Raw genomic sequence first — 15,021 nt, 5'->3', positions numbered from 1 at the left:
TATTTTATAATTTAAATGTATTTCTTGTATGAAATGATAGTGAATCCAAGGGATTACTCTAAAGAAGCAATTGTGTTATTATTTTTATAGTTATATCATCAGTGCATTAAGCATTTCAAGATATTGGAACAAAGTGTCCGAAATATGATTCAGAACGGTATAATTTACTTTATTGTAATAGGTACGTGGAAATATTTCCTATCGATTTGCGCGAATATCTCTGCGAACTATCGAGAAATGATGTTGCTTAAATCGCAACTTTTCCTCTCTCCTCTCTCAACAGAAAAACAAAAAAAAAATCATGAATATGATGGAATTCAATAGTGGTATGTGACCATTGGAAACGGTGAAAAAAAAACTCAGCAATGTTCTTAAGGTAATAAATTTATCTGTTTATGTTTTATTCATTCTCGGTCACCTAAAACTTAGAATTTACACTTTTCTTTTTTGTCGGAGTCGATTGTTTATTTTCGCCGTCTGAACTGTCGAATTTTTTGGGTTGAGTATTTATGACAAAACTGAACGATATGGAGAAAATAACAAGACACGTTTCGTATGCAAAAAGAACAAACCTTAATAAAAAAAATTGTCCTACTTCCCTACGATTGCAATTGAAAAAGTCCCTTGTGCAAAAACTTATTGCAAAGAGTTGGAATCATATTTATGTTCATTCTTTTGTCGAATCATATTCTTAAGCAGCTTATCTCTAGGTTTTTTTAATCAGTAAAGGGTATATTTACAAATCGATCAATTTTCACTTTTCCCGTTCATTTAAAAACAACACAAAAATAAATTTCAGTGCTCGATATGAAGGATAACCGAAGTCGCTTCGCACTGTTGGTAACACTAACAAATTCCGAAAAAGCGGTAGATTTTGTATACTACGTTTCCCGTTGGAAGGCTAGATAAACAACATTAAAAGATAGGCGTATATGTCTATTATTTTTGCTCCATGCGCTCCATGCATTCCACTGAAAATCAGATTTCGATCTCTTTCATTGCAACTATTGGCACAAAATAATCGACTTTTGTGACTAGGTTTACTTGCTTATCAGACATTTTCTTACATCAAAATAAAAAATAAACACGAAATATCTTTCGTCTGTTCGCTCTACTCGCAAGGTTCTGTCTATAAATACACAATTGTTTAATTGTCCTTGCTCAAGAATTCCTTCCTCGTGCTCATTATAATACACACCATATTTACAGAATTTCGTTTGGCCGTTTCACCGTTCACTCAAAGTTGATAGCGTACTTGACGGGGTTACGCTGGTAGTACTGGTTCTAGTGCTGCTGCTGCCGCTATCGAACATCAGATCATTCCCAACAGTGTTCCTAATCCAATTGGAGATGCTTGAGGTAATCGAGTTGTAGATGGCGGGATGTGGTCGCTTGCCACAATTACCATGGTAACTGAGGATCCCCTCGAGGCGCCACTGACCGTTGCTCTGGATGTGACACATGAGCGGAGCGCCTTCGTCGTTCTGTGAAAGATCCACCAATGAGTGATTAAGTGTGCAAATCGCAGGATATAAGTTGTTTGTGGTTCTTACATAGCAGGTGGTCTTACTGCTGCTAAGATAACCAGCACAGATTGCATCGCTGGTTAGCGATCCATTGTAGTGCAGGCTGGAGTTGCATTTTTCCGTTGGCATCGTTGGAACTGGTAGGTACTTGAGGTACTGCTCGGTGCTGGCCATATCGCTCGGATCAACGCCCCATCCGGCAGTTAGGCACAGCTGATCGGGATCGATTTGAGCGCTTTCCGTGAGACAGGCACTGCCAATCATTTCGTTGAACTGCAGCGGATTGGCTAGCTGCAGGAGCACGATATCGCCGATGTACAGAAACTGTCTATACTTAGCCTGAGCCAAGAAATAACCGTTCAATTAGAGGGAGAGAGATAAATAGTGGAATTTGTGGACAAACCTGCGGGAATGGTACAATTTTCTTGACTTCCACTATTTGGTAGGAACTGTTTTTGTCGCTTTCACTGACTAGCGAATAGTTGAACTGTGTCGTTCCAGCGAAAAGCATCCAGTTGAGTTCGTCCAGTTTCCGGTTGTCAATGAATTCGGTTTTGCCCATGATACACGAGTAACTGGCAATTGCCCATCGAGGAGATACTACCAAAACATCGAATGAGCAAAGTACAACAATTATTTAAACTTGACCTTACCAATATTTGCAGTGCATTTGATGGCAGCATTATTGCTAAAAGCCAACGCTAAGCTTGGCAGCTGGTTCGGATCCGTTTGGATACCATTTGATATTCGCTGATCCAAAGAGGGCGTAACGCTCTCTTTTCCACAACCTACAAGGAAAGGTAATTGTTTAATTTCGGTAATCTTTTTCGTTGTTCCTTTACTTACGATACTGCTCGCACTCAATGCTAACTAACCCTGACGAGCAACCGGTTGCCAACGTGAGACTATTCAGCAAATTCGAACCGTTCACTGTGCCGACAAAATCGTAGGATAAAGCGCCTACCGTTTCGTTCGAAATCGAGAATGACTTAGCTTTGGAGTAGCCCAGCTCAGCACAAACAACATCGGAATGATCCATAGTCCAGTGATCGCCACACAAAGGGTTGAACTGCTGTGATCCAACACGTACCTTCATAAGACCTTCTTCCTCGTTGAAGCACCGCCATTCGTCCGAAAGATCTGGACAGTTTGGTTGTCCGTCGCACACGTGGTTGTTCGGAACACAACCTCCTGTGTTACATCTGAAGTTATCTACCGGACAATCGCACAACCTCTCATCTTCGCCATCACTACAATCTGCCTTCCCATCGCATCGCCACGCTTCCGGGATACATTTGCGCTGTCCAACACAGAAATACTCATCATTCGTACATGTGTCCGGACAGTTCGTTTCATCGAATCCATTCGGGCACTGTTCCAACCCGTTACACTTCCACAGTGCAGGCAAGCAAGGTCCTCCAACTCCACCAGGGCTACAAGATATTTCGTCAAAATTGCATTGCCACTGGTTGCAATCCAACTCGTCGCTGCCATCGTTGCAATGACTAATTCCATCGCAAACGTGCTGCCGAGCCAAACAGAATCCATCCTTGCACTGGAAGTGCCCTGGACAGCCCAGTCGCTCGCAATCCAGTTCATCCGAATTGTCCGAACAGTGTGACACCGAGTCACACCGCTCCGACTTCTGAATGCACGAGCCTCCGTCCTTGATCGATGTACCGTTGACGCACTCGAACTGCCCAACAGCGCACTTGGTGAACATCCCGCTTGCGCTCGCCATCAACTCGCCGAGGTCCTTGATTTCAGAATTTCTCGTCCCGATTAACGACGTTTCATTCGATAGTTCTGATCTAGTCGAATGAAACGTCGTTTCGTCTAAAAAATGACCGGTAGTGGTTTCGAACGTGGACTCCTGGCTACCGAGCGAATCAAGAGTTGTTGGATCTGGCGGAGGTGTCTCCTTGAACACGCTCGGCTTCCTCTCCAACGGCAGAACGTTCAGCTCATTTTCCGAGATATCATTGTTTTCATCCAGGGCGCGGAAGGATTTTTCAAATATGTCATCCATGGTGCTTTCGGCACTCGGTGTGGTCGAACTGGTTGACGTAGACGCCGCTTCCGTTGAAAGTTTTACGGTCGTGGTGGGCAAAGGTTCTCTCGTTTCAACGGTAGCATTGGTGACTTCGTTGATCAATTTTGCTGCGATTTCAGTAGTGGTGGAAATATTGGCAGCCGTATGTACGGTCGTTTCTTCTACTTCCTTCTGCATCTCGGTAGTCTCCTTTTCCGCCGAATCCGCAGATGTTACTCCATCACCTTCCTTTGTTACAGTCAATCGTTCTTCCTCCAGTTCTAATTTCGCGGCAGTTGTCTTCTCCTCTATGCGCATCGTGGTTACTTTGTCCAACATGGCATCTATTTTTGTAGTGGCTTCCACAGATTCGTCCATGGTGTTGTTTGAAACCAGTTCTATATCTGTTTTGGGTGAACCATCCAATTCCTCCATTCGCGCAGTCGTGGCAATCTCCCGCTCGGTGGAATTGATTTCCTCGACATCAAGTTTTGGTGATTCATTTATCTTTATTGAATGTTCTTCATCCTTTTCCGTGGTATCAATTCGTTCTACATCCTGCTTTGGAGAATTCTTCAAGTTTTCTGCCACAGTGGTGACCTTCTCATCAATCATTTCGGTAGTGTGGACTTCCTCGGCGTCCTTCGTCAACTCCAACCGCATTGTAGTTGGCCTCTCTTCCACCGACTCGGTAGTCTTCTCTTCCAGTCGACCTTCTGTCTCCCCTGCAGTCGAAACATTCTGCTTACCTGTAGAAGCCGCCTCTTCAACCTGTTCAGTCGAAGCAGTGACTTCCTCTTTGCTGTGTGTCGTTTGTTCGACCACATTCCTCGAGCTCGCTGCAGTGATCAAATCCTCCACCGAATCCGTAATTGGTTCGAACGAGCGAATAGTGGTCGCAACATACACAGACTTAACCACATCCGAGTCCAACTGTTTCTTGTAATCGTTCCGATCATTATCCTTAGACAGGGGCACAACTTCCAGGTATTGTTGCGGGGGATCCTGCTCGTAACCATCCTGTCGATCCAGGCCCTCGTGAAGTAGATTCACCAAGGTAGCATTGTTCTCGAGTTCCGGTAGAAACGGCGATTGGTCAGCGTGGGTTAAGATCGAGGCAACAGTTTCCGCCTCCAGAACCGTTTCGGTCACGGCATACGTTCCGCGATTTTTCGCACTGGACGATTCGATGATGGGTAGAAATGGGGACATATCTTCCTCCTGAATGCGCTGCTGCTCCAACGACTCGGTCGAACTGGCAAAGCTAGTCGAGGAGCGCCACTGTTCCAGCTGGATGGGGCTAGATGTCGCGTAAACAGAGCTACCTGATGCAGATTCCGTCTCGTTCGAATCGAGCGAGCGTCCGGCGAAAACGTTCATGGGTTCTAAGTTGGAATTTTTGGTTGTTTTGGCCGCGATCAGATAGGTGCTGATTGTCGGTTGAGGAGTGTCGTCGAAGATAGTCTCCGTGACGGGAGCTGGCTTCCATGAGGTGGAACTGCTCGTTTCTGTACTGGTGGAATGCTTCGTCATCGATTCCGGGTCGACGATCATGAAGTCAGGCATCGTGTGTTCTTCAGCGTTGCTATTCGAGGGACTCGATTGCGGCTGCGTTGTGTGCTCCGTGGAGGTGCGAAGTCTTTCTAGAGCGGCTTCAGAAGTGCCCTCGCCAACTGGCTCGGGTTCACTAGTAGGCTCAGAAGCGGTAGACGGTTCCGGTTCACTAGATGGTTCATCGGAATTCTTCGATATGCTACTTGTAATTTTAATCTCTTCAACTTCACTCTTAAGGTCGTTTTCGTTCGATGCTTCAGGCTCACTTGTGGGCTCCGGTTCACTGCTGGGTTCTGGAGTGCTGGATATATCCACAGGTGATGGTTCTGATTCTGGCTCAGGCTCCGGTGTTGACGATTGATCTTCAGGTACCCGTAAATTCACCACTCGATGGGATGAAGATTTATCCAATGAGATCGTACCGTCGTCCACTTCACTAGTAATTTCTGGTTCGCTTGTGGGTTCGGGTTCACTTGATGGTTCTGGTTCACTCGAGGGTTCCTCCTTGCTAACAGGCTCTGGTACACTTGTCGGTTCAGGCTCGGCAGATGGATCATGTTTACTAGACGGTTCGGGTTCACTAGCAGATTCACCTTCAGGCTCAGCGGATGGCTCTGTTATGGGTTCCGGTTCAGATGCATTAGCTGGCTCACTTGAAGGTTCAGGTTCACTCGTCGGCGTCGGATCGAGGATCAATTTTCCCGATAGACCAGATTCTGCTGCACTTGATTCCTTCACAATCGAAGGTTCGCTCACGGGTTCGGGTTCGCTGGAAGGTTCAGGTTCACTAGAAGGTTCCGGCTCTGGTTCAGCCGAACTAGAAGGTTCCGGTATTGCTACATGTTCTGACTCGCTTGCAGGTTCTGGTTCGCTTGAAGGTTCATGAAGTGCTGGTTCCGATGATGGCTCCGGAGCACTGGTTGGTTCGGGTTCACTCGAAGGTTCGGGTGAACTTGAAGGTGTCAAATCCGCTGATGAGTCTGAAATAGCGGGTGGTCCACTTGCAGGCTCAGGTTCACTCGCGGGCTCTGGTTCACTCGCGGGCTCTGGTTCACTCGCGGGCTCTGGTTCACTCGCGGGCTCTGGTTCACTCGCGGGCTCTGGTTCACTCGCGGGCTCTGGTTCACTCGCGGGTTCTGGTTCACTTGCAGGCTCTGGTTCACTTGCAGGCTCTGGTTCACTTGCAGGCTCTGGCTCGCTTGCAGGCTCTGGTTCATTTGCAGGCTGATGCTCACTATCAGGTTCCGGTTCACTTGCTGGTTCTGGTTCACTGGCGGGCTCTGGTTCTGGTCTCGGGGACGGTACCAACTGCATGGCCGGAACTGGTGTATAGCATGATTTTCCATCGTCATTGTTGAGAAGCATGCCGGTAGGGCACACACATTTGAAGTCACCAAGACGGGCGTCAAACTCGCACCCAAATTCGCAACTGTAATGAATAAAACGATTACAAAATCTCTTAGAAGATTCATACCATCCACACTTACTTCATCTCCGATGGTCCTGAGTAGCATATATCGGGGAGCCTTGCTACCCGAATCGTGTTCAGCGGAACGATATATGTGGCCAGATAATTCTGATTGTCCGAGAGATAGTCAGTCAGACGTTCCTTCATGGTATCCATGTCCAAAGAGCTGGAGTTGTCCCAGCTCACGCGGTAGTCAACTACCACGGATCCAGGCCTACGAAGAGATGTTTGATTTTAGCACAGTCATCCCGCAAAAATGCCAATTCTTCCACTTACTTCAAGCTCACGATTTTAACGAAGAATTCATCGCGGTTTCCTGGCACATTCAAACTGTCCCGGATCTCCTCTTCTAGCTCTGCGGCTAGCACCTTGTACGCTGAACTGTTTGGATCTCGATACTCCTCCAGGAACTCCAAATTGGCTAACGTGATCTGACCTTCAACGGTGTTCGGTACGTACACAATATTCTCCTCCGTGGTGGGTGGAATGGCTGGCACAGTAGATCCCGGTGGTGCTGACGTTAGAGGGTAGTCCGTAGTTGTTGTTTTGTTCTCCTGTCGCGGTATCTGATTGGCGCTACCACCTGATCCGAACACGCCTGCCGAAGCCACCTGATCACCGCCTTCGGCGAACTGTCGCGACTCAACGGGCGTTGGATTTTCATTGAATATCACCCCCGATCCGGCGAGGATCGCGACGATTATCACGGCAATCAGCACTGCCAACCCCAACAGCCAACAGACCCAGTTTTTCTTCTTCTTCTCGCGCTTATCCTTGGTCACGTACAGCTTCTCGCCTCTATAAGTAGATTTGATAACGATCAGACCTCGGCAGCTACCTTTGCTTCACGATACAATGGCGGGATAACCTTTTGTACAATACGATATTTACATTTTTGCGATGATTTTGTCTTTAACATTATCGAACGGATCGTTTACCAGCGATCTACGAGGTTAGTGCGCTGTTGCGTTGCTAATATAATGGAGTGCATACAGTCGGTACTTGCGTAAAGGTTTCAAGTTCCCCTTCAACAACAAAAAAGTTAAGCAAATTTGGTGTGTACCCGTTGTAGTACGAATTTCCATGAATATGGCAATAAGGAGAACAGAAAGAGGACTAGTACCCGGGTTTCACCAAGCTGCTTTGGACGGTAGACACTATCTGAGCTAAGGAAGCACTTTGTTTAGCAAGTTAGGGGGGAACAGAACGATGTAGATTGGCAACGAGGTACACCCCAAAAAATGATTCAGTATTATGGTGATGTAGCTGGTGTAAGGATTAGAGTGTGACTCGATTTGGCATTGCACTTGAGGCGCTGGATTGTTTCGAGGGTACTTCGAACGATCCCAAACAAATAAGTGCAACGCGCAAACTCAGAGTGTGAATAAACGTTAGTGCAATGGTGTGACGGTACTTGAATCTCACCGCTAGTGTTAACCACATGTTCATCTTAACCCACGAATACTTAGTGTTGTTGCTTGGTGTCTGTTATCGCATAACATTGATGAAGGTTAAAATGTCTTCTCTGGATCTGAGAGAAAGTAAATGAGAGAGAACAAGGGGGTACCTCGTGATCTTGGTCCACTGTTTATAGTCCACAGTTCCTTGCGCCGGCTCATTGACCGAGTGTCCGGTGTAATCTACACCGCTGTTATGATGATCATACGCGTGGTGGCGTGGTTTTTGGAATGAAACGCTAGAGATCGGTTTCGACAGAGATTTAGATATTCTCGGCATGAACCCATGGTTTGTTTTGGTAGTAGGAGTAGTAGTAGTGGTGGTAGTAGTGTTGGTGACCATGGTAGTGATCGATTGGTGATGTGACGATACGCACAAATAAATTAAGGACGATTTTAAATTATTATTGCACTTCACTTCTGATTGAAATTTCGTCAGACGCTCCCAATTTTGCTATAAACCCTTGCTATATATCACTGATTATGTTGTAACAAATAGAACCTACCTCATATACTTCCGGTGCTCATTTACGGGCACAAAATATTCGTCGTAAGGATCCCCGATGTCCACTTCGGTATCTTTCTTCGCGGGCAATGCGCTCGCTCCGTTCTTGTGCCCATTGACTGGTTTAGACATGTTCAACAGTTCCAAATTGACTGCTTCCGCCAGAGGTTTCTCACCGTTAGCTTTTCCGTTGGCCGAAACGGCACCGAGAGATTTCTCCCCGGTGTGGCCAAAAGAACTGAGAGGCCGCTTCTCTTTATCCGGCTCGAACGCTGGATTATCTAATCCGTTCAACTTATTACCATTCTGCGTATTATCCTGGAGCGTTGTATATTCACTGTCGTCGGTCGGCACGGGCACCTCAATATGCCGCGGTGATGGGGTTGGCACCGCAGTGCTGTTAGTGGCAGAATTCTGGAACTCATCGCCAATAGAAAGCGATATCTCGTTTTTGTAGGCGTAACCATCGCCAGTCGGATGGTCACTGTTGGACGACGTCGGCTCGTCCATTTTGATCTAAATAGATTCACTGCACAACACTTTGAATCTGCGGAGAAAAAGATCGAGAGTAGATCGAAAGCATCAGTATACACTCAGAAGAATATGATTCACATGACTGCGAAAAAAATATAGCCAACAAGGAAGTGATAGAACGATAATTGGCACCTTATTTGTCTGTACTAATTCCTCACAAAGCTGTCGATCATATTCGGCAGCTTGCGTATTTGCGTATACAGACTATCGAGAGTGCATTCCAATGGACAAGATTGAGATGATGTCATTGATTCTCTAGCGAGCACAGTTTGTCCAAGTGCGTTTCTGCTCCGGAAGCCAACGCATTGAGCCTCAACACAAAATATCGAAAGCAATAAAAACTACAAACTTAAACGAACTAAACTAGCCACTTCACCAAAATTTGAACAAAGAATGACTAACGAACACGGTCGAATCTCGGATTTGCTCCCGCGCGCGCACTGACTCCGAGACACCGATCTGCACTCCAGAAAGGGATGGGAAAGACTTGCGAAAATATTTCATTCGCCGGCACTCCTTTGCCACTGCCCCTAACATAGCAAAAGCTGGTTGCCGACAACCTGGTAACGACACGACAACGACAACAAAGACTACCATACCTCTCCAATCAGCGAGGCGATGCGAAAGAATTGGGAAGAAAAGAACGAACGAGCAGAGTGATTCACCTATAAGGGTTGTTTTTCCTTTCTGTCGTTTTATAGATTATATTGATGATTTGATGAAGCTTATAATTCTGATCATTTTGATCTGATCATTGATATTTTTGAGTCTCTCTCTGCCTTCAAATGAGCGCCGGGAAACAGATCCAGGTGGAAAAGGATATTTTGGGAGTTCGTTTTCAAAACCCTTGAACCGTTAATAAAACGATCAATATATTATTTCTGAAAATTAATCTTCTTCCTTTTAAATGGCATAAATGTCTCTAGGGAAGCTTCGCCTTCTTAACATAGCATAACTTGCGTCTTGTTCAAAATTAGTTCCTGATTGAAATTTCTGCCAATTCTGCCAATTGGTTTATTCCTAGGCAAAGAAACTGTTCGTCTTTCGAAGTCAGGAATGAATCGCTTTTTAATACCGTCAATTAGTTGTATGATAACATGACGAACCCAGTAGTTTTGTACTCCGAAGTCCTCAAATATCCAACGTAATCTTCAATTGGGTGATATTGAGGCATTTTTTTCAATTGCGATACTTTTTTATTCACGGCACTTTTGCTTTTTCAAAAAGGATTGGAGTATTCATTGTATAATACTATGACACATTATCTGGTCAAAATGAGTATTTTCTATATGCACATTATTCTTGTAGAATATCAATATGTTGACTAGGCTCAAACCATGATTCAGAAAACCCGTTCTCAAATTTGATCACACAATGTATTACCGTATCAGGAGTACAAATAGAATTCCACTTTTTTTGACGTAGTACTACGTCTTACAATCAGGGTGCCAAATCAGAAAACAGGTCACGTTTTTATGAAATAAAATTAACGTTAATAACTATTTTTGCAGCGAAAGGAGTTTAACGATTTGCATACTAATCGAATCGGAAATTTTCCAAGATTTGTTTTATATGCTACACATTACAATCACATTACAAATCGATGAAAATTGGAAGCATTCCCATTTCCCCATACATTTGTTCTGTCTGTGTGCTTCCCGAACAAAGCTGTCAATAACTGGTAACTTATGCAGCCGCTAGAATAGAAACAACGAAGGGGGATAGCGAAAAGAGAATATTTGCGAAGTAAACTCCACCCTTGCATAGTAAGTAAGCTGTCGCTAGCGTATAAGTATTGCAAATTCTCAGAATCTCTCTGTGCCCGAAACAACAAAGGTCGCTTATTCTGCTCGTTATGTGTTTTGTGTTTCCCCTCGAGCTGTGAACGCTAGTGAATATTTCACTTGAAGTGCATATGGCATTGCAATAAACCTGGTAAATCAGGCGAAAAAAAAAATGCAAATTATAATTATAAGTCACTTCTAGCCATCATTGTTTGGCTTCGTGTGTGTTGCTTATTTTCGTTGCGCGAAACTTAGAAGTTGTTCATTTCCTGTACATGTGAAGAGCACACCTTCGATACTTTTAGTTGTCATTCGTATTTGCTCTCGTGCACATCGGCTCTGTTCTGGTGCAACAACCTCCTAGTTTTATTGACGATTTTGGCCGAGATTCGAGAAACGATTTTTCATAAACGGTCATTCTCGCGATGTATAATTTTTATCGCTGCAACTATGTGCATCTGTTAAACGCGTGTTTGATGCTTGTTGAATGGCGATGCACAGAAGATGCCTCTCGTTAAATACTCAGTGCAATGCGTGCATTGATATAAAGAAGCAAATAGCGACATATGACCAATTAGTGTATTGCTCTCGCAAAAGCAAGAACAAATCGTTGCTTCTCGAAATGAGTCTACAAAACCACGCAAGCCATAGGACATTCCATTGGGGTATTTCCAGATAAATTTTAGCTACTTAACGCGTTGAGCCCTGCATCGGTTCCTAAAGGCCGACATTGGGCTTTTTGGTAGAAAAATGCTGACTGACTGGGACTGTCAGTTGAAAAATAAGAAAATAAAATGGGTGGGTTATATATATGATATAACCGCAAGGTTGACGTGGGACTACCATTGGCTTAATAATCATTTGTTCATATTGATTTAATCTTTGATTGATTGAAACATGTTTCGTATTCAATTAAATTTAACATATTTGCTTTGTAAGTAAAGAATTTGAACATATGCCATGTCATACCAATTCATGCATTGTAATAGATTATGTTCCTCGTTACAAGTAAATTTGATGATAGCATTTAGCCTAGTCATCAAACGGTATGCGTAGAAATTCAGAGAGCAGAAAATATGAAGGCATATGCAATGCAATCATGAATAGCCGAGCCAAAGCGTTGTGTTTTTGTAGTCCCTGTTAGAGATGTGCCATCCACTCATGAGATGTTCCGAAGAATCGACTCTTTGAAGTGGGTTGACACGGAACAGCTCGCAAAAAAACAAACAGCTCTTCAGCTCACTTTGAGAATGATGCAAGAGGGAAAAAAGCTGTAGAATTGCAAAGAGTGTGTGAGCTGTAAGATTCAAATGAACTGCCCGCCTTTCGCTTTTCGTGTTATGACATCAGTTCAGTTTCATTTGTTCCTTGTCTTTTCAACTGTTATATTCGCGTTGACTGCATTGAGCTTTGTTTACCAGTTTAGGAGGCGCCAAAAATAACAATTCGCTTTCATGCAGAATGAATACGTTTTTCAAATTAAAATTATGAATGAAAATAAACTTCTGTGTATCAACTTAGTATTATATTTCAATGAAAAACACTTTGTTTGCAGGCGGTGAAAAAATCTCATAAGAAAATTGTTTTTGAAGACAACTTTATATTATAATGAAAAATCTCAGTTAAAATCTAGGAAATGTATAGATAAATGGTTAAATAAGAGTCAGGAATATATGTTTCAAGTAATTTAATAACATGGTGTGAAAAAAATCATTTAAATTTTAACATTTTAAAACTGGCTTCGTGTCTTCTAATCTGATAAAGATTACACTATCGAGTTTGGGACCCAAATTGAAAGTCGCCACCAGACGTCGACACTGACAACTGAGCTGAAGAGCTGTTCATAAAGAACAGCTCTTTCAGATGAGCTGAGCTGATCCAAGCTGTTCATCATGATGAGCTGGATTGCACGCCTCTAGTATCTGAAATGATGATTTTCCCAGGCTCCTCAGTTTAGGAGTCCGTATTATGGAAACAAATTTCGGTATAAACAAAAAATTTAACACGGAATGCAAACTTCCCGCAAATGACGCATTGATGACTCGCTTGTCTCCATTCAATCGTACAAAATACAACTGATACCGATAAAAGCACTTGATCATATTGATGGTGAATAGTTTAAAAGTACCTAACCTCGTATTGTGACGATTATGATGTACACTTTTAAGATAAGGTGTAAAATTCAAATCCAAAAACTGAACATGTACCGTATTTTGAAATATTTCGAACTCTCCGCCATTTCTTGCTAGATGCAGATTTGTACATTTACGTTGGATGGCGATGGACTCTGCTGTCTGCTCTTCAACGTGGCGCTGGAAGATGTTATGCGAAAAGTAGACTTCAACATGCATAGCACGATTTTCAACAAGTCCAGCCAGTTTATCTGCTTTGCCAATGACGTAGACATAATCGGAAGAACACATGCGACGATAGCGGACTTGTATACCCGACTGGAATACGAAGCTGGGCTGATTAGGATTTGTACCAATGCTTCTCAACTAAACACAGTCCCGCTGATAGAGCTGATCGTAACAGATTCCTTCCTGGTAGTTGTGTTATGATCGACACAGACGAGATCAAGGTGGTCGAGAAATTTGTCTAGTTTGGCTCGTTGAAAACAAACGACAACAACAACAGTCGAAAACTTATAGCGAACAGATATCGTCCCTAAGGTCCAACAAACTCCAACCCTTACGAAGTGTACCATGTACAAATTCCCAATTTGGACCGGTTGTCCTCTATGAGTACGAAACATGGAAATACTCGAAGAGGATTCACAAGCACTTGGTTTTATTGAGCGCCGAGTGACCAGAATAAAATACCGCGGTGTACAGGAAACGAGTTATAGAGAAGGTAGATAAACCACGAACTAGCGCAACTCTACGACGAATCCAGCATCCAAAAAGTCGCCAAAACCGGACAATTATGATGGCCTGCCCAAGATACCCTGTTGCAAGATTTCCAGATGGTGTTCGCATCGAATCCAACGGGACAAAAAGGAGAGGAGCCCAGTGTGCGAGGTTGTTGGACCTGGATATCTCTTCATGGGATGTAGCATCATTGTTAATAAAAATCGTCGGATTTAATGGTTTTAATCGTTTTGGAGAATGATAAAATGTTAAGTTGCGACGATAATGTAACCAAAGAAAGTAGATAAGGGGTAGAGGTACAATTTCCCGCTTCAACAAGTATTACCGCATTGTACAAATAGCGTATCTTCGGTAGGGCAAATCGTAATTTGTTTCTCTGCTCCTATCCAGATCTGTCGCATCACGATGTAACAATCCTCTAACTTTGATGGTGCTGATCGAGAATTCAAGATATGTTTTATGGAAACAAATATGCTTGTTTCTGTGATGTAGCGTTGCATGTATGTTTGTGTGTGTATCTAAACATATTAGGCTGTCAAAAAAGTCCTGCTGTATTTCCGCGAGGTGTCGTTGTAAGCGCGTAGTTCTAGTTGTATTCATTGTATCGAGTCATACTATAGCTTGTTGGAAAGGTATTTTTGCGCTATAATATAGTCCTTGACAGCGTTTTGTTTGGTTAAGTCGTTCGTGAGTTATAGTGTCGCAAATATGGAGCAAAATAAAGAGAAAATCCGACATATTTTACAGTACTGCTATGACAAAGGCAAAAATGTATCTCAAGCTGCCAATAAAATTTGTGCAGTTTATGGACCCGATACAGTTTCCATTTCCACCGCACAACGATGGTTTCAACATTTTCGTTCTGGTGTAGAGATCGTCGAAGATGCGCCACGCTCCGGAAGGCCTGTCGTCGAAAATTGCGACAAAATCGCTGAATTAGACGAGAAAGACCGGCATAGTAGCAGCCGTAGCATCGGCCAAGAGCTGGGGATAAGTCATCAAACCGTTATTAACCATTTTAAGAAGCTTGGATTCACAAAGAAGCTCGATGTATGGGTGCCACACACGTTGACGCAAAAAACATCTTTGACCGTATCGACGCATGTGAATCGCTGCTGAATCGCAACAAAATCGACCCGTTTCTGAAGCGGATGGTGACTGGCGATGAAAAGTGGGTCACTCACGACAACGTGAAGCGCAAACGGTCATGGTCGAAGCCCGCTGAAGCGGCTCAGACGGTGGCCAAGCCCTCATTAACGGCCAGGAAGGTTCTGCTGTGTGTTTGGTGGGA

General features: G+C 43.8%; 1 protein-coding gene across 4 annotated transcripts in view; it reads right to left on the bottom strand.

Annotated features, from left to right (window-relative positions):
* Positions 1-368: 368 nt before the first annotated feature.
* Positions 369-15,021, bottom strand: part of LOC129776664 (mucin-17-like) — a 123,947-nt gene continuing 109,294 nt past the window's right edge. For 2 of the 4 annotated variants that reach the window (XM_055782435.1, XM_055782434.1), the window contains 9 exons: positions 8,544-9,089; positions 8,148-8,276; positions 6,857-7,378; positions 6,600-6,794; positions 2,373-6,541; positions 2,180-2,314; positions 1,930-2,126; positions 1,554-1,865; positions 369-1,484 (listed from right to left, as the gene is read on the bottom strand). In XM_055782435.1, the coding sequence (XP_055638410.1) occupies positions 1,227-1,484; positions 1,554-1,865; positions 1,930-2,126; positions 2,180-2,314; positions 2,373-6,541; positions 6,600-6,794; positions 6,857-7,378; positions 8,148-8,276; positions 8,544-9,052 (6,426 nt within the window). In that variant the 5' untranslated portion in view covers positions 9,053-9,089 and the 3' untranslated portion in view covers positions 369-1,226. Of the gene's footprint in view, positions 1,485-1,553; positions 1,866-1,929; positions 2,127-2,179; positions 2,315-2,372; positions 6,542-6,599; positions 6,795-6,856; positions 7,379-8,147; positions 8,277-8,543; positions 9,090-9,208; positions 9,567-15,021 lie in introns of those variants that run through there. The other 2 variants (XM_055782436.1, XM_055782437.1) reach the window with 2 other exon arrangements.

This window comes from Toxorhynchites rutilus, chromosome 3 (genome assembly GCF_029784135.1).
Source record: "Toxorhynchites rutilus septentrionalis strain SRP chromosome 3, ASM2978413v1, whole genome shotgun sequence".
NCBI classification, from domain to species: domain Eukaryota; kingdom Metazoa; phylum Arthropoda; class Insecta; order Diptera; family Culicidae; genus Toxorhynchites; species Toxorhynchites rutilus.
This window is presented reverse-complemented; position numbering and strand designations above follow the sequence as displayed.